Source organism: Alligator sinensis, unplaced genomic scaffold, assembly GCF_000455745.1.
Source record: "Alligator sinensis unplaced genomic scaffold, ASM45574v1 scaffold565_1, whole genome shotgun sequence".
In the NCBI taxonomy this organism is placed as follows: domain Eukaryota; kingdom Metazoa; phylum Chordata; order Crocodylia; family Alligatoridae; genus Alligator; species Alligator sinensis.
The window spans coordinates 1050420-1070330 of record NW_005842234.1 but is presented as its reverse complement, the minus strand read 5'-3'; the positions used below and the strand labels follow the sequence as shown (position 1 = coordinate 1070330).

Below are 19911 nucleotides of genomic sequence, written 5' to 3'. Positions count from 1 at the left end.
TGGCCATTATTTCTTGTAACCCCCAGGGGTGCCTTGGTGAGTAATGCCTCACCAATTCCCTTCTGTGCCCCCATTATGAATTTATAGGCAGCCACAAGGTCGCTTCTCAACCTTCTCTTGCGGAGGCTGAAGAGGTCAAGGTGCCCTAGTCTCTCCTCATAGGGCTTGGCCTGCAAGCACTTAACCATATGAGTGGCCCTTCTCTGGACCCTCTCCAGGTTATCCACATCCCTCTTGAAGTGTGGCGCCCAGAATTGCACGCAGTATTCCAACTGCGGTCTGACCAGTGCCCGATAGAGGAGAAGTATCACCTCCTTGGTTCTGTTCGTCATGCATCTGCTGATGCATGATAAAGTGCCATTAGCTTTTCTGATGACTTCGTCACACTGACGACTCATGTTCATCTTGGAGTCCATGAGGACTCCAAGATCCCTTTCCGCTTCCGTGCCTCCAAGCAGGTCATTTCCTAGGCAGTAGGTATGCTGGACATTTTTCCTTCCTAGGTGCAGCCCTTTGCATTTCTCCTTGTTGAATTGCATTCTGTTGTTTTCCGCCCATATGTCCAACCTGTCCAGGTCTGCTTGTAGTTGTTCCCTGCCCTCCAGTGTGTCCACTTCTCCCTACAGTTTTGTGTCATCCGCAAACTTGGACAGAGTACACTTCAGTCCCTCGTCCAAGTCGCTGATGAAGACATTGAAGAGTATCAGTCCAAGGACCGAGCCCTGCTGGACCCCACTGCCCACACCCTGCCAGGTCGACAACAATTGTTGTCAACAATCTGCTGTGGCCAGGTACAGACACTACACTTTTACTGGTATAAGTGATCAGAAACCAGTCTATGCCTATTATAGAATAGAAGTTCAGCACACAATACCATCCTATACCCATAACAGAACAGAAGGTTGAATGTGTGTTCTGTTCATTACTAATCTAAACTATACTGCTTATAGAAAACTGCATAGCTTCAATTGTTTCTGCCTTTGGCTTTTTGAATGTCTACACCTAGTCCTAACATAATAATAAAGCATGTGCAGGGACTCCAAATAGTGTAACATATCTCATGTTAAGTGATTCAGCTGCATCCGAAACATACATGCTTGTAGCAGTACACATCTTCAGGGGTGCAGTTTTAACAACAAACCTTGTGCAGTATACATATATATTTTTATCCCATTGAATTATGAAGCAGAGTTACATGGTGATCCCGCTTTGTCAGCCGTCCACATTAGGGACTTTATTGGACAGAGAGAGCGTGAGAGAGCAAGAAAGAAAAGTATGAATTTAAAACTTTGAGTACTGTTTACCATTGTATAAAACATGGGTGTTTAGTAACCCCTCTCCAAAGTAAATATATAAATCAACTATCTATATTTTTAAAAATATATAAACTAAACTGCAGTTGTATGCTTCAGCTTGTCAACAGATATTTATGAGGCGAGTGTAATAATATAACAGTTATAGCAGTGAAATACATCCTGTGCAGGGAGCTAGTAGAGAAGCACAAGAATGTTAATGCCATAGAATTTTAATGCTTAGTAGAACAAGCAACATGACACTAGTTCTTCTTGATGTGCTTTTGTTGGGTGCAGTGAGGGAGGATCAGTGATGTCAGTTTCCAAATGCTGTAACATGGCTACGGTCTGGCTACTTAACCTGAAATAGACATGTCAGTACACACTTGTCCTGGTATTGCTCTGTGATATAGTACTCTGCCATGGGAAAGCAAGAGGGCTTTTTCTAGTTAGTAAATGCCTCCTGCCCTTAGCACTTATTGGGCATACGTACACGAGATGCATTAATGCACATTAGCTTAATTTAATGAACATTACAGGCATGCGTCTGCACGTGTGCCCTTAATGTGCCTTAAAAATGGTGAAATTAGACTACTTGCACCTAAATTTGATACCTGCAGGTATCAAATTTAGGCATGATTAATTAAAGCGCATTAACGCACATTTAGATGCAACCCAGCACTAGTGCCAGGTCTGCCCAGCCGCTAGGAGTAAATGACAGGGCTTCAGGGATTTGGCACTAACTTTAGTGCCAAGTCTCTGCACGTGTAGACGACCAGCAAAAATGGCTTAATGCACATTAAATTCAGGCATGCTTAAATGCACGTGTAGACATGTCCTTTATGAGTCACTGAGAAAGGACTTGTTAATATAGTAATCTCAGCACCTAACATATACTTGCCACCGTGACTTATTTAAAAGGCATTTTGGTTGTTGTCACTTAATATTAGCCTAAATCTAACAGTTCATTATTCCTGTTATGCCACATATCAGAAGTTAACATTGTTAAAAAGATATTGGTAGCAACAAGCTTCCCGTTCAGTATACTCCAAGTCTTGCATGAAGGAAGAAGTCCTAACTCTTCCTCTTAGAAGATTCTAACTCTTGCAGAAGAGTTAGAATCTGGAAGCTTCTGGAATGTATTAGACTGTCCTAGTTGTGATGCCACCCAGAAAGTGAAACTGAGTCCAAGTATTCTGTGAGTGAAATGGAGGGTGCTATTAAAAAAATGGGGGGGGAGAAGATTCTTAGCTGATAAAAATCACTATAGCAATAGTGATCTATGTAGACTATACTGAACAACTGGAGAGAGAGACTTGTATAGGCTTACAATATCTAGGTTTTGAAACTCAGAGTTAACAGTAATAGTTTAAATGTGCCCATTCACACATGAAGAATACTTCAATAATATTGTAGAACAGGGCTTTAAAAAAAGACGGATCTAAATAGTTAAAGCATAGTAGAAGCATTCTAAAATGTGATGTGAAATAAGCCTGAGCACCTTCTCTGAGATGTGTAATATGCTCAGTTCCTGTGGAGATGAGAAAGGTAGCTGAATTTAGACTCTGAAGTTTCAGTCTTGCTCCTTTTGAAGTTGCTTTTTGTTTGACCATTTATTTCAATGGGTGGAGGATCAAAATCAGTGAGTTAGTCTTCTGTGAAACACATGCTAGATGTAATGCCATAGTACTAATTTAAAACCAAAATCTTCTGTGGAAAAAAAGAAAACATTAACAAAAAATAATCAGAGCAGTTTGAAGAGTGAAGTAAAGATCATGGGACAGTAGGGCTGAAACGGACCTCACAAGGTCATCTGTTCCAGCTTTCTGCTCCAAAGCAGAATTGTCCATGACTAAACCATCCCAACCAACCATCTGTCCAACCTGCTCTTGAAAGATTCCAAGGAAAGTAGCCTGTTCTAATGGTTGACCACCTTCATAGCTAAAAAGTTCTTCCCACTCCCCCTCCTAAATGTCCTCTGTAATTGTTCTTCCGGTATTTGAAAATTTATCAAAGGCCCCCGCTCAGTCTTCTCTTCTCCAGACTGAATAAAAACTAAATCTTTCATCCTTTCTTCAAAAATCTTCCCTCCCAGACCACTAATATTTTTTTTGTTGCTCTGCTCTGGACCCTTTCTAATCTGTCCACATCCTTTTTGAAGTGTGGGGCCCAAAATGAGAGACAAGTATTCCAGGTGGGGCTCACTCCAGAATCAGTTCCTTGATTTGCAAGTGACACTCTTGTTGATACAACCTAGTGTTGGCTGTTTTTGCAAAAAAACAATATCTTGTTGGCTAATATTCAGTTTTTAGTCCATTGTAACCCCTGTATCATTTTCTGCAATACTGCAGCCTAACCAATCATTGCTCAGTTTGTATTTGTGAATGCAATTATTCCCTCCCAAATGTAGAACTTTCAACTTTTTAAATCTCATCTGGTTCATTGCAGACCATTTTCCCAGTCTATTTAGGTCATTCTGAATCTTATCCCTGCCTTTCTGAATGTCTGCAACTCCACCCAACTTGATAGTGTCCACAAATTTGCTAAGCATTTATTCCATCCCATGATTCAGATCATGAATGAAGATGTTGAACAGTACTGGACCCAGGAGAGTCCTCTGGGGAGCCTCACTTGATGCCTTCTCCCAACTAAATATTGAGCCATTGGTGACTACTCATTGAGCACAATGATCCAACCAGTTATGTGTCCATCTTACAGTACTTTTATTTCATTTGTATTTCTTTAGCTTGTTAATGAGAATGTTGTGAAAGACGGTATCAAAACCTTGTTAAACTGAAGGTGTATTACATCCATTACTTTTTCCCGGTTCACTGAGTGAGTCACCATATCATAGAAGCAGATTAGGGTGGTCAGGCCTGACTTGCTCTTGTTGAATCCATGCTGGTTGTTCCTGATCACCTTGTTCTCTAGGTGCTTCACAGTAGACTCCTTGAGTACCTGCTCCAGGTATCAAGGTGGGGCTAATTGTTCTGTAATTCTCCAGATCTTCCTTCTTTCTTTTCTTAAATATGGGCACTATATTTGCCCTTTCCCAATCTGGCACTTCACCCAGCCTTCACAAGTTCTCAAAGAGGCTAGCTAATGGTTCTGAAATTATTTTAGCCAGTTTCTTCAGTACCTTACATGTTGTCTTGTTAACTTGAGAGTACAGAAGACAAAAATAACAACAAGAAAGAGAGAACCTGGGGATGGACAGGTGCACAAGAGCAGGGAGCCTGAAAATCTGAATATATCCCAGGCTTGCTTTAGGAACCTAGATGAATCAGGGATTTCCTCTAGAGCCCACAGGCTACAGCGTTCTCACTTGAATGAGCTGACAAGATCCTTCATTCTGAGGATCTGCATTAATAATACTTCTTTCTCAGAAGTATCCAGGCAGGATGTACTGCCAACCATTATTGTCTTGGCAGCTGGCCCATCAAAACATTTTTCAGGTGTCTCCAATTTAAGCATTTCTTTCTGCTTCAAGGAATTCCCAGTCCATATGCATATTTTTACATATACAAAATAATAAAAAGGATGCCCATCCATACATTATGCTATTTTTTTATGTACTTGAAAAAAGTACAGCAGTGGAATGAAATAAACCTCTTACCAGCATACCAAGCAGCTCAAACATTTAAATCCCACTTCCCTTCCAGCAATTCTCCACCCTTATATTTTCTTCCCTCCCAATGCTGTTTTCAAGTGCCAGGTGGGGTGGAGGGGAAGATGGGCTTTGCTGCTGTGTAACTTCATAAGAGCCTTTAGAAATGATTTTATCATCACATTTCAGATTAAAGCCTTTTTTGGCATTGTCCATGACATGCTTGAAAGAAAGCACTGACGCATCATGTTTGAAATGATTGTCCAGGCCATAACTTTATTGTGGCACAAATAAAAGTACTACACAAATAAAAATTCTAGAAGGGCAGAAATTCTGTAGCTTATCATCAAATATGAAGAAGAGCAGAGAAAAAAATTAGTTCTCACTGAAAACTTCACAAGGATATATAATAAGGATGAATTAGTAAATATTTGTACAGTGCTTTGGGCATACAGGGCTAACTTCTTCAATGAGGTAAATTGGTATAATTCCACAAAATTCAGTGGAATTGCATCCATTCCTTCCAGTGAGGAGTTTTCGCTATGAAATGTACCATGTAAATGTGAAGTATTACTTTTATGAATCTTTGGAAGCTAATGAATATTTAGTCTACAGAGAGAAAAAGCAAAGCAATCTTCATCCCTGTCTAACCAGTCAACAGATGAGTTCCAAAACTGTAACATGATGCAGTCCAAAAGTTACTGCTCCCCCAAAACACTAACTACATTGTACTATTGTGGCAGATGTGGCATACAAAGTCCCAGAGGAAGATGGAATATGGCTGTTGCAATAGGCTTTGCTTTGACTTTTTGGCATTGGCACTTAAGGCACTATTCCTCACCTTTATACATATGTTTATAAAATGTGTGTGTCTACCCTGTGCTTGCAAGGACAGGAATTTACCTTTATTGCTCAGGCAGATAAAAAGAAACTTTACATTTGTTTTTACTTCTGTTAAAATGAACTTTTACCTCATAAAGTTCTTCTACGTCTAAATCTCTCCATCTTCCGATTTTTCAATGTTCAGTGTGTTTTGTTTCTACGGTTCCTTCAGTACATCTGCAGAGCAGGTCAGGCTGTTATTTATTTATTTATTTTTTTAATATTGAATCTGGTGTATCCAGACCACTTCCATCTCCCACAGGAAAATAGTACTCATTTTTAATTATTGTAGCCCTAAGACTAATTTAGTTCAATTTTTTACTGGCTACATGTTGGTATTGTTAAGGTTTATGACCCAATGATTTACAAGCCATGATACATATGAATTCAAATTAGTTGTATTGATTGTTTAATTGGGCATGAGAACATGAGTGTAACATTAGACCACCAAACTGGCTGATGGTGGTAATACAGCTATGTTGATAATTCATCTTTTTTATTAGGTCCATCGTTCAAGAATGCTTTTAAAGCTGCTTTCCAAAAATAAATTATGTTTGATATACTTTTACTAATATTCAAATTGGTCAAAATAATGTTTTAAGTCTTGATTTAATGATGAAATAAATATCAGCATGCCATTAAAGGAAAGAGCTTTTGATTTAGGACAAGCATTTGGAAGCTTCAACCTGTTATGTGACGCACAAGACCTGATTTTTCAAAGTTGGTGAGTACCTGCAACTCACTGTAGCTTCACTTGGAGTTACAGGTGCTCAGCATCACTGAGAATCTGACTTCTACCTTCCATATGCTTCTGTTTTCTTATTACTCAAGTTGGGGGCTGAAGTGCAGGTACTAAGGAAGTATGGTTGACAGTCCAGAGGTTGCAAGTTCAAGGTCACAGCAGAAAGCATAGCCCTGTCAGATTCCAGGGAATCTGTGAATTCTGCTAAAGACTTTGTCACCCAAGGAAATGAAAAAGAAGTTTGCTTTTTTGTAATATAGGCACTATGGTACCCAGAGCTGACCCTAGGGGTGTGTGGGGCCTAGGGCATTGCCTGTGGAGGGGCCGGGGGTGGCAAGTTGTTGCGGGTGGGGAGCAGCCAGAGCTCAAAGCTGGCAGTGTGTGGCAGCCACGCAGAGTAATGGCATCCTTGGCACCTGCCAGTGGCACGCTCTGCATGGCCTGTATGGCACTGTCCACAGGGCCCCCCAAAGTGTAGGGCCCAGGGTGGTCACCCCAATTTGCTCCCCACAAGGGACAGCTCTGATGATACCACCATTCTTTATATTTGTTCCTATTTAATATTTGCAGCCTTGGAATGTTCTGATAGTTACCTAGTACTTGTTGAGTGCTTTGAGATCCTATAGTGAAAGGTGCTATATCCTCCCAGCACCCAGCCTGAGCATCTTGCCAGGCACAGGGGTCTCAACATTGAAAATAGGGAGAGGACTTAGACATAGACCTACTTCATAGAAACTACTACAACCTTTCTGGCTCCTGCATCTTATTAGGATGAAGGAGAACTAATCTGAAGGATACCACTGCATATTAAACAACAGGTTAGGTGGCCCCATGTATCCCCAACCCCCTTGTCCTGCTATTTGGGATACTGTAGAGTCAAGTCTCTAGCCATGCTCTCCAAATTCCACCATACTTAACACAGAGGATCAGCTCTGGTTCCACTACAAGGGGACTCTACATGCTAATGAAGGCAGAGTGGTATGTATAATGCACAGGCCCCATCCAGAAAACCTCTCAGTTGGACTGTATGTGAGTAACGACTGAAGATTCAATCTTTGTTTTTCAGTGCCCCCAAACACAGGAATCTGTATGCTTTACATTTATTCTTCCTTACATCTATATTACTGATAGTCTGCTTTTAACAACCATTTCTTGTTTGGGGAAAAGGCCCTGTAAAACAACATTCAGAAGAAGCAAGTACAGATATGTTTTACATTTTCAGCCCATCTAAAAAACAGGTTTGCTAGCTTTCCTGGTTTTATTGACAAATAGCAGTAATGTGACAAGAACAGATAGAAAAATACAAGTGAAAAGCGTTCAATCACAACAGAACTTCAACAGTTATAAGCCACCACTGCTGGTTAATGCAGTACCTTTAATGTGTCCTTAGTGTCTGGGTACTACAGGATAAAGCTGTGCACCTTGTCACATTCTATTACCCAAACATGAAGCTTGTTCTGCACAGTGTTGGCATAGAGCATTTTCTGTTACATTAATGGTGGCACAAAATTCTTGACCTTCAAAGTAATTAGCACTTTCAATGTGTTTTCCAACGTCCTGATTTCAGCTGTCTTACATGGGCATCATACTTTTCACAAAAGATTGATTTTTTTTTTTTCATTTAAAATCCCTTAATCACCAATTTTCCTATAAGAAAAGAAAAATAAAGTTACAGGCACAGAAATCCACAAAATTAGTACTCCAGATGCAAGTACCTGATAAACTATACCAGCTAGCTTGGTGACTTGATGACAGAATTATCAGTGGTTCTCAACCTTTTCACGCTCAAGGTACATTCATTTAGATTCAGGGCATCCCTTTAAAAATGCCAGCTTTTAGCTTCACTTTTTTTTTTTTGATTATGGAAAAATAATAGACTACCTTTTCTGTTCCAAAGAACTCAGAAAGACCAAAGCAGGGCAGAATACTTCTGACTCTGTGAATTCTGATTGGAAATCTTTGGGTTTCTTGTGAATCATGTATAACTGTTTGCATACTTAACAATGCTAATTTTGTGCATTAGTTTTGAAAAGATCTCATGGCACCTCCAGGTGCTGTGGCACCCTCATTGAGAATCACTAGCTTAAGCTCCTGTCATCTCTGGGCTCAGAAACCCAGCATAGGCCTTTAGACTAAGGAAGAATAGTTTGGCTTGTGAAATGTTCTCTAGGCAGAGGCTGAACTTATCAGATCCAAATGCCATAAAGTAGATACAAAAGCCCGTAGCTTCTCCCAAGCCTCTCAACCAGTTGAGCTAACATAGCTGAGACCTACCAATTTCCTGTAGCCAACAGTATACAAGGGAGCAAAGGGCCCAGCATCACATCTGTCTGGTCTGCTTTTGACTACCTCAGCCTGAATAATTAGGTGCTGATTTACAGCTGGATCAGAGAGACTGGCCTTTGGCATAAGCCCAGAGCAGGCTTATGACTTCATGACTCTGTAACTATACCAAGATGTCTTGACCAGTCTGCTGCAATGCTTAACAAATCCCTTATCTGTTAAAATCCAAGTGTGAAAGCATGAGCCAGAATTGTAAGCTTTGTGGTAGGAGAAATACTTGAGCAGTTTCTCTAGGTAATGCTTATGGCTGGCTTAAAAGCTATGTGGCTTGGCTGCAGAGGGAGTTTACAGTCTCCATATCTGGATTATTCAATCTTCATTTCAATTTCCATGAAGTTTGGTTCTATGAATTCTGTAACCAAATCACACTGGTTATGAATTTTGTGTTCTGTGCTAGTTTGGAGAAAGAGTTGCTTTATTTTTTTGAAACGGCTACAAATTTTTTTGAGTTATGAGAACAGCTGTTTTTGGACAAAGTATTAATTGGCCATGCTTTCAGTTTATTGTTATAAAGAGGTGTTGGCCAGAAAATGGACCCAGTGTCACTCAGCTACCACAAGTCCATATACAGGGAGGTGGGGACTGGAGGATGGGGAAAGAAAGACCAGAGGGAGTCACAGCAATCCAAAATCAGTATTACATTAGATATTCCATTGCCATAGCAGCTCCTCTCAGAAGTTACTTCTGGAGGAAGTCTAATGGAGCCATGATGAGAGGTAAATCTAACTTTCCTGATAGGATCCTAATGAGAATAGAAATGGAAACTCAAGTGTCCTCTGCCCCACTGAGCACAGAAGACAGTAATTTCCCATGTTTACTGCACTTGGCACATAGGCTAGAAATCCCTCTTATGACTCAGTAGAACATCCTTCCTTATAACTAAGGACTTGCTTTCGTTTTAAAACTGATAAAGTTAATTCATTCCAATACTTTAATTGTTTCACTAGGTCTTAATTTTTTTTACTCCCAGACTCCAGGAAAGCAGTCCTGTAGTGGCATATTTTACCTTATACGGCAATTTTACACCTTAAGTAGACACCTGATTTGTTTAAACACATTTTAAAACACATTTTAAAGACCATATTTTAAGCCACATGGTGAATGCAGATATAAAAATGGAAAAATATTCTAAGCATTTACCCAAAATGTATATAAATTAATGCACCAGTAAATATATTTTAAAGATCTATATGTCTACAACATAAAACAATCAGAAGCAAGACTTTCACAATGAAGGGTAAATAGCAATGATTCATGTCATCCTAGGCACATTGGGGTTCCTCCATTTGCTAATTTTGGCAGCTATTTTATTGCACTTACATTTTGCCTATACTGTATCATACTTCATTGTGAATGCCTTTTCTCTCATTATTTAATGTCAGTTTCATTGTGGGAATTGCTAGATTTGTTTAGAATGTTTTTCCTTATGCTCAGGACACGCTTTGTGTTCTATAACAGCATTCATTTTGTTATATTTAATTTCTAAAAAGCATATAATGTAAAAAGGAACAGTGTCTTTCTATTTTACCTTTAATGGCATCTTTGAACATTTATGGGTTATCTCTCTGCATTTATAATCTACAATGAAGTAGCTAGGGTGTAGTAATCTAACCTTGTATTTTCTTTTTTATATTTTATCATAACAAATATATTTTGATAGGACATAGAATCATTAGAAAAGCATTATGGAAACAAGATTGCCTTGCTCTCTGCAGCCTTATATATTTATTCTTCCAGTTGGTCTGGAGAATATTGACTCCTCTCATTCCACTCAGTCATTCATATTTGTTTCAGTGGTGCCAAATAATACCACCCCAGTATGTTTAATACCCCTAAATGTTTATTGTAAAAAGGAATTTAGCAAAAATGTTTTTGAAACCATAAAGAAATGCAGATCTTTCACTCAAATTGTCCTTGATAACCCAGTACCTGCCATTGTGTTAAATAGTAAAAGAGTAATAATTTAATCAATTATGTCTTTAAAAGCAGAGGTACATCAGCTTACTCCCAGAAGAGGGCACATCTACATATGCATTAATGCACTTTTTCTAATGCATATTAAATATAGTACCTCCAATGTAAGGTATTAAATAAGGGTGCCTATACACAAGCAGGGAGGCTGCTCCTACACACTAATTACAGTGCATTGGAGCAGGCTCAAATAATCGTGTGTGCTGGAGTGTAGTAATTACCATGCTCCAGCAGCCTCTAGCATCTTGTGTATCAGTGTCCCCACACTTCAAAATGGTTGCAGGGGTGCTTTATCTAATGGTGGCACCCCTGTTTTAGATATCAGATAGCTTTAGATAAAGTGCCGCTGTGGCCGTTTTGAAGTACAGGGACACTGATACATGAGACATGCTGGGTACTTTTAATTAGAGTGGTTTTTGGAGCCACTTTAATTAAAGTGCCTCCCCATACACCCCAGAAGCACATATATAAATATCCTAAATGTGCATTAAGCTGCCCTAATATGCAGTAGTGAAAGCACATGCTTTTTTTTTATTGAAGCTTAATGTGGAGTAGCTTCTTACTGCACATTAGTGTATTTGCAGTTTTATGCAGTGCTTTAATATGCAGTAAAATAGGCTACTGCACATGTAGATGCACATGTAGATGTGCCCAGACTACCTTTGTTGGCATAGGATCCTGTTTTTAAAAGTCTCTGAAATTGATTCAAAGGTATTATTTTAGAACTATATTATGATCTTATGTTGCACTTTACCCACAAGAAAGGAATTGGTAAATGAAAGGAAAAATGTCTTTGTTGTTAATGCAGGACTGTGAGACAAAATAACCAATGCAATGACTAACTAGTATTAATGATACCATATTTTTTTCAGAGAATATGTAAGTTATCCATAACAGAGTCCAGAACAAACTTTCAGCATAACCTTCACTTTTCCTTTCTGGAACGAGAAGTCATTGCTTCTCTGAAAGTGAGATATGCTTAAAGTCAGCTGTTCTGTGAAAAGTACAGCCAACTTGATGAGTGACCAGATTCTGGGCATGGTTTTGAATTAAACTAAAAAAAAAAAAAAAAAGGCTTACAAAAAACAACCGGTGTCCTCCCTGTGCTCAGTTCCATTTTCCTTTTAATTGATTTTGCCAAATTCATCCCTGGTTTAACACCATTAAAATCAGTGGAGTTACTCTCAGAATGAATTGGGCCACTGATATATTTCGATTGAATTCAACCTGATATTTGGGGAACCATTTCCATTTAATGCCCCAAAAAGAAGGTAGATGCACTGCTCTGGTTATTACATTATTGTATTAATAAAATGCTTGTGTAAAACAAGCAACAGCAGTGCTTCATTAATAATATTGTATACTTGGAGCAAGTTTAATGGGAAATCTGTCTGTCCCTGGGTATCTCTTCAACTTTGAGCAAAATCTTGTTCTATTGTTTGTAAAACAGAAGAAAATGGTTTGGGTTTACATATTGAACAGTTATTCAGAACTAAAAGACTCATATATCATAATCACCAAAAACGGAGGTGTTTTCAGAAGACTGTATCCATCTTATTTGTCTCAATTATGAAACCATATCATAAATTAGTAAATCAAATGTGATGTACTGCTCTAGATGAATTTCATTATTAAATTTAACATTTTTCATGGCAATGCCATTTCTACAAAACTCTTAATTTAAATACCTATTTCTGTTTAATGTGTTAACGTTACCATTTCAGGATCTTTTAGTTTGTATTCATTACTTCACCCACCAATAAGTTACTGTCTGTTTTTTTCCTCCAGGGCCGATGTGTTAACTTCTCCCGAGTTCAAAGTCAATAAAGAAGGCTACAAGAATGAAATACTGCCACATTACCACTTTTCTACCTGCCAAAGACAACTGAGAATTTCCTTGAATTTCTTGGATTAACTTCAGATTCTCAGCTCAGAAGTTTTTTCCATTCCATTCTTCCACAAGCCAGCATTACCATACCAAGCTCTCATGTTTTTCTACATTACTTTAACACTCTGTGATTTGTAACAGTGACATGAAGAGGAGCATTGACTTGCATGCCTGTAATTTGAAACAAGAGTCCAGTATGCATGTGTGGGGAGAGGAAAAAACAACCAAAGATGATCATTTAAAAAAAAAAAAAAAGACTTCCAGTTCTCAGGACACAATATGCTTTTAGCCGAGATATGATGTCTCTCAGATGCAAAGATAGCATTTGTTATTTAAATAGGGACTATTAGCCATAGGCAGAGGATAAAAATTCCCACCAGGCTAAGCAAATGCAAAAGTTCATTGCCTTACAGCGATGTCAAATCACAAAATCTTTCTGAGTACCCCATCGCACTGTGCCTTACGGGAACCTTCTGATTGGAAATCTTGTCACTCTAACACTGAAAAGTGCACACGCATGACAAAATGTAGACAGAGTGCCTCAAGGTATTGGTAGCAAGCAAGACTTTGCCCTTTAGTTTTTCGAGACACCTTTCTTTCATTATGCACCCAGGACAGGAAGAAAATTAATAGAGCATTATTCTGCAGGAAGACAGCCTGTAACCAGAGATCTTGAGCAGAGTTTGAGGGACTGATGCTTCAAGACCTTGACACTGTGGCTGGTGGTTTTTTCCCCTTTCCTGCATTCAGAGTTCAGTAGCGCATAAAACATCATCATCTATAAACATACCTAGCAGTTCTAGGCTTATGTATTTTTATTTTATTTTTTTTTAGATTAAAAAAAGCGGTAGCCACAAAGCTGGTATCTCAGGGTCCCCCTCCCCCCCCCAACCCCCCCCGAATCTCCAAGGGCTCTTCAGCGTCACAAGCCAGCAACTCTTTGCATGAGAATTTCAAAGTTTAATTAATATAATTAAAGGCAACAGCAAGCAGCAGCCTGTGAAGATTTTGCTCATCTTTTTTATGCCTTTTGACATTGAATGACCTATTACTATATGCGCATTACTCGGTTTTCGAGGGGGCATGGTGCATTGGTGAAGATTCAGCAGTGGAAAAAAGACCTCCTTTCATCAATTTATAAATTAAATTTACAGGAGCGCTGGCCATCAGAAAACATTGACAATGTATGTATTATAATTTTTTAGAAAAACCAGCGTTGTGTCACGTCGACGATGCCAAATTATGTTAGCGTGAGCGGAAACACTGTGGGGGAGGAAGGAGGCAGCAGCTGAAGAAAAAGGCTCAAATGATCCAGTCACTTTCGATACTGTACTTCAGATGCAAAATGGATATTCAAGTCGAAACCTGACAAAGTGCGCCTGCTTTGATGTGAACTGGTATAGACAATGACCAGTGGCTGGGTCAGTGGGATGTCTCTCTGTGAGCAGGGAGGCTTATCAAATGACACTAAAAATAAGTTCAACAACCATCACATTTGAGGGGAAAAGGCGAACATTTCACATTTGGTGGGCATGCATGTGCGCAAGATGGAAAGAGCGATGCAAAGCGTCCTGGTTTAATTATCCCCTTTGTGCTCTTCATCAAAATTACAAGGGACATAAATAATTCTCTTGGTCCATGTCCAAATTTGCGGCACTGCCCAAAGAAGCCTTTACATATATCCACTTGCTTACATCTTTCGCTTGAGTTTATTTATGTCATTGTTAGTATCATCATCTACAGCCATGTGTGCACATAGATTATAAATAAAAGTCCTATCCAAGTTTGTGTGGTTTTGTCTTTTTCGACTTCCTTTCACAGGTTAAAAGTGACATTTTTTGGGATTTACAATCTCCCTCAGTTTCAGCTTCAAAAGAGACCCACCTTCCAGTGCCATGACACATTGTTCCAAGAAGGCACAGCACAAGCTAAGTCATGCGAGTTCTATATATTCCATGATTATCTAAAATTTGTCAGATGCTCCAATCTGCATAGTATGTAGCATTAACTATTTAAATACAACAGGAAAATGCCAAAAGAGCTTTCTGTAGTCTTTGGCTGAAATGCAATTTCAGCTCTGATCCCAATGCTATCGGAGGCTTGTTTTCTTTGGAGAAGGAGGAGTGGTGATTTATCATCTTTATGTACAAGTGATTTTATTCATGTAGACCAGCCATAAGCAAATCTTAAGTTTATTTTCAGCCATTGGTTAAATGTGTATCATTTTTGCCTTCAATTCAAGATGAAAACCAGGCTAAATAGACAATGTTGCTGTTCCACACCCAACTCCCAGATGTTGAAACTGAGTAGACACAAGTTTTTGGATCAATCAGACAAAAACTTAAAATACTCCCTGATTTTTTTTTTCTTTTTTTCTACTGAAATTCCACATCTACTTTGAGATGCACAAATGACAGTCATCTTTATTTTCCAGCAACAGTGCACATAAAAGGTATTTTTACCATGTGAAAAAGTCCACTTGTATTTCAAGCAGCATGTTGCAGGCAGTGGCAAAACCAAATAATTTAAGAGGATTTTTTGTACTGCAGAGCTCCCCTGTCTAAAATAATTTTTAACAAACATATCTGTATGCATATAAACTCCATTGTTCTTTGTTTTTTATTCTATTCCATCTTGTTCTCAAAAGTGGTTTATGCATGGCCATTAAAAAGGACTCCAGCCACTACACACATTAAAATAATTTTTCATGGATCAGTTGATACTGAGCAAAAAATATTTTAAAATATCTATACTGATTTCCTCTTCTAAGTAGCATTATATCACCTTAATTTTTTTCATTTACTTGAAAATGTTAAGAGCTTCATATGCTAGATGAAGTACCTGTCTTGAACGGAGAAGGGGGAGAAGAAATTGATAACTTAAATTTAAAGATGCATTGCTTTTAAAATACCCAAAATAAATTTTTGGGGCATGCTGCCCAAAAGTATTCACAGTATATTCTCATCAAAAATAATTCTGAACCCCCTCTACCCCAAATAATCAATAGATTTTAACACTATGTGTAGCTTATTACAGGTAAACCTTGTGTGTCTCCTGAAAAACATGAGGACCCAGTTACCAAAGACCTAATACTTATTTTTAACTACATAAGAGAGGTATAGGTATCTCAGGAAGATAACTGAATTAAAATGGAGTCCAAGGAACTGCCTAGCCAGAAGTGTAAAAATGCCATTGGAGGGAACTGCTTGGGAAGATGCATACTGTTGTTTCAATATCCTATTTCTGAATCATGAAAAAAAACCCATAGATTACAGCATATCTAGAGACATTAGGTGGTAAGCCCCTTTACACATTAAATTATTCTGAGGGTTTTCTTAAAATTCTAGAAGGTCAGTAATTAAGTAATTTTTCCTGTTTCAAGTTGAAGCACTCTTATCCATGGATGTATGCGTTGGGTTTCCATTATATGACTCAGAGGGCAGATCATAAGAATGCCATTTTAATATGCACTTTAAAAATGTGTACAGGTTTCTACATAGTATACATTATGTTTTGGATACCACAGTCAGCATTTGAGATGTAGTATTTTGGTGTTGAAAGAAAGTGAAGTGTATATTTAAAACATGTGTTTAGGCTTTATATATTTTTTTAAAAGGTCAGTTATTACATGTTACAAAACAGCAAAATTAGCATTAAGCAAAAACTTTAAAAAATATTTTAAAATGTCTATGTTGATTTCAATTTAAAGGTTTGAAAGACTGTTTTAATAATTCATATTTTTGTTATTTTTATGTTAGTTTCTATGTTATTACACTTGCCTGTAACCTCCTGTTGCACAGACACTGAACATCCATTTTACTTTCATTATAACTACAATTGCTAATCTACCTCAGTACTAGGTTTTGCAAATGCTCCACACTTTGGTTACGCAAACAGCGTTACAACATACCCAGGGTGTATAACATGATACAAAGTAATTACACAGTGAGATGACCAATTCCAGGGGACAGGAAATAAAATCTAAATGGTTTCTTACACAGATGCTACCAGTAAAATTGAAAATTGCTTCAGATTTGAAATACCAGGTTAGGACACAATTACAATATTAGGAAAATGGAAAGCTGGGATCAAGGTCTTTTTGTTGTATTCTATAATATGTTAGTGAATGATGCCCCTCTGATGACTACTGAAGACCCCAGGTTGCAAGTTTTTAAACAAACTAGATCTGGAAGCTGCATACGTTGCGCTGTATAGTAAAACTGTTTGATTTTTTTAAAAGGGTCAAACTTCACAAATGCTCCTTTGACCAAGTCTTGAAAAAGGTAGAAAGAGTAACTGCAACACATATGAGAATGTCACCAAGAAAAAAGCACATCAGTTTTCAGTGAGTAATGTACAAAGCAGGTAGAAATGTGACCAACTAGTCCTTTAGGGGCTTTTATCATTGCCAAACTGAATAAACAATCATGGCACCTATATACGTAGTTAAAAAATAAAAAACCTTGTTTTGAATAAATAGGACATCTAAATGTGAGGAGTTTGTTTTTATTCTCTACATTTTGATGATAGGAGGATTTAATTAGCTGGGGATAAGCTGAAATAAAATGAAATGATTTTGAAAGCATTATGTTTCAGTCCATTTTTAATTTAACAAGAACTATGACTTTCATCAAACATTAATCTACTGGTCTTAAACAAAAAGAGACAGTTCAGGCTGATCTTTTATAATGCAAAAAAGTAGAGAATTTTTTTTCGATTGCCACAACTCAAGTTCATCCTTGGTTGAAAATACTGCATGAAAACAAAGCTTGATTGGTATAAACCTGCAATGATCTTTCTCCTCCTGTGAACTGATTGCTCCTTATTTCTTTTGTTCCAACCACCCTTCATGCAGCAGCACACCAACATATATTTTTAATCATATAAGTTTGCTTTATGTTGCCTCATTAAAAAAAAATAATACTATTAACCTAAGGTTTTTTAAATAAAATGTTCAGTAATCTTTAACTGGAAAAATATTATGTTTAAACGAAAGAATTAAGAGCCTTGCTAAACAGACCACTTTCTGTCATGTATACATACATACCTTTCCTGTGACTTTGGTAGACTACAACTGCACCAGTGCCTAGCTGTGTTCAAATTTAGTTGTGACACAAAATTTTACTGTCTGTATTTTTTCTCACTTTTAAACACATCCCAGTAATTAAAATCTACTTGATGCATAAAAAAGAAAAGAAAGCTACTACTAAGTTGTGTTCTGCCCTCGCCTGCCTCTTCCATGTGTTTGTGAGGAAATACAGTCTCTGAGAGGTTGCTTGCTGTCATTTTAGCTGCAGTATAATTTTCCTGCAGCAGGAAGAATATTTCTTCTATTGTGACCTGTATTTCATTGCTGTTTAGACTGCAGAAGAATACAAACTCCATGGATAATATTGACCATATTTTTACAAGTGGAAAGGCAGAATGTGTTTTCTTCTGTGGTTTTAAATGTTATCTCATTGCTGAAATGGCATGAGCTTGTTTTCTGCAGAACTGTTTTATTTCTTTTTCTAGGCCAATGCCAAGCAGCGGAGGTAAGACCACAAACAGATTTTATATTGTGCCACTTAATTAAAGTTTTAAATGCAGTCGAACCTCACACTAATGACTGGGATACCCACTGTGGATACTGCAGTTTCCAGATTAGGGATATAGTGCCCAATTCTGAAAGGTACCAAAGTGCCTCCCACATATTGTTGAATGTTCCCAATTTCCATTGCATTTTCAGAGCAACATTAAACATGTGCTTGAGTGCTTTGCTGAGTTTGGGGCCTCAGAAAGGAGCTGGATTAAGCCCTAAGGGCATGATCCTGAGAAGTGCATCTATATTTCACATCGAGTACAGGTTATGGCTCAGGCCATGATTTAAAGCTAAAGCATAACTTAATGTGTATTTAGAGCATTTATTTTGGCATGTATAGTTCACTTTACATTGTCACAACAGAGAATGAGAATGAGGAAAAGTATAATGCTTTAGGTTCCAGTTCAGGAATATGTTCCTATTCAGGGTAGTACTTAAGTCTATTTCATATAAAGTAGGGCTGTGCAACGCTTCGGTCCCTGATTTGATTCAGTGGCCAAAACTGCGAATCTGAATTGAATCCAAGGACCCTTTAATCTCTCCAAATCAAATTGGAACCCTTCCAGTTGATTCGGGGAGATTCGGAAAGATTTGGCAATTTAGACATAGAAACAGCTTTAAATGTTTTTTTCTCCATACCTCGAGGTAGCAGGTGGCTCGGGAATGCTGTGGTGCTGGGGCACATGGAGTGTCCCACAGAAGCATGGGGGGCTCCCCAGCACACTCAGTAGCAGACCTGGAAGTGGACCAGAAGCACTTCCGGTCCACTTCCAGGTCTGCCAGAGAGCATACTGGGCCCTCTCTCCCCCACACCCCCAGCTCAGCAACTGGTGCCTCCTGGGTCTGAGGGGCACCCGGGGTCCCCCCATAGCCGATTGCCAAGCCAGGAGGGAGTCCAGGGGGGCCCTTCTGTGTGCTCCCTGGTGGACTTGGAAATGGACAAGAAATACTTCCGGTCCACTTTCGGGTTCACCGCTGAGGACGTGGGGAGCCCCCCCATGCTCGTGTGGGACACTCCATCCACCCCAGCTTTGCAGCATTCACGAGCTGCACCTGGTACCATGAGGTATGTAGAAAAAACATTTAAAGCTGTGTCTATGTCCAAATCACTGATTCTCTGAATCAGCATCGAATCTTCAGATTCAGCTGAATCAAATCGGAGACAGTGATCTGAATCAATGAATCAAATCACTGTCCCTGATTTGAGCTGAATCTGAATCTAATAGGGCCCACTTCTCACACCCCTAATGTAAAGCATAGTCCCATTGGAGTCAACGTGTTTTGGCACATCTCAAGTTAAGTATGCTATTCTATGCCTCTCTGAGCAGGGTTAAACATGTCCTTAAGTATTCTAACTAGCTCCAACTGTAGTTGTAGCAGTAATGAAGCTTTACACATATAAAACATAGTAAAGCACTCGCTACTAAGCAGGGGAAGATCACCAGCTTTTTGTGGGGGTGCTAATCAGTTTTGGGAGGTGCTGAGCAAGGATTTGTGAGCCCATAGTATAGATCATTTCTCAACATAAAAAGCCAAGAAAATGAAAATCCCAGTCATCGCTGAAAATTTAAAATGAAAACCTCCACTTTAAAAGTTGGCTTTCAT

At 38.6% G+C, this 19911-nt stretch overlaps 1 protein-coding gene across 4 annotated transcripts in view; it reads left to right on the top strand.

Moving 5' to 3' along the window:
* The window catches only part of ANTXR2 (ANTXR cell adhesion molecule 2), a 185346-nt gene extending 170836 nt beyond the window's left edge, over window positions 1–14510 (top strand). For all 4 annotated transcript variants that reach the window (XM_025208515.1, XM_025208516.1, XM_025208517.1 and 1 more), the window contains one exon: window positions 12626–14510. In XM_025208515.1, the coding sequence (XP_025064300.1) occupies window positions 12626–12752 (127 nt within the window). In that variant the 3' untranslated portion in view covers window positions 12753–14510. The remainder of the gene's footprint in view (window positions 1–12625) is intronic.
* The last annotated feature ends 5401 nt before the right edge of the window (window positions 14511–19911 follow it).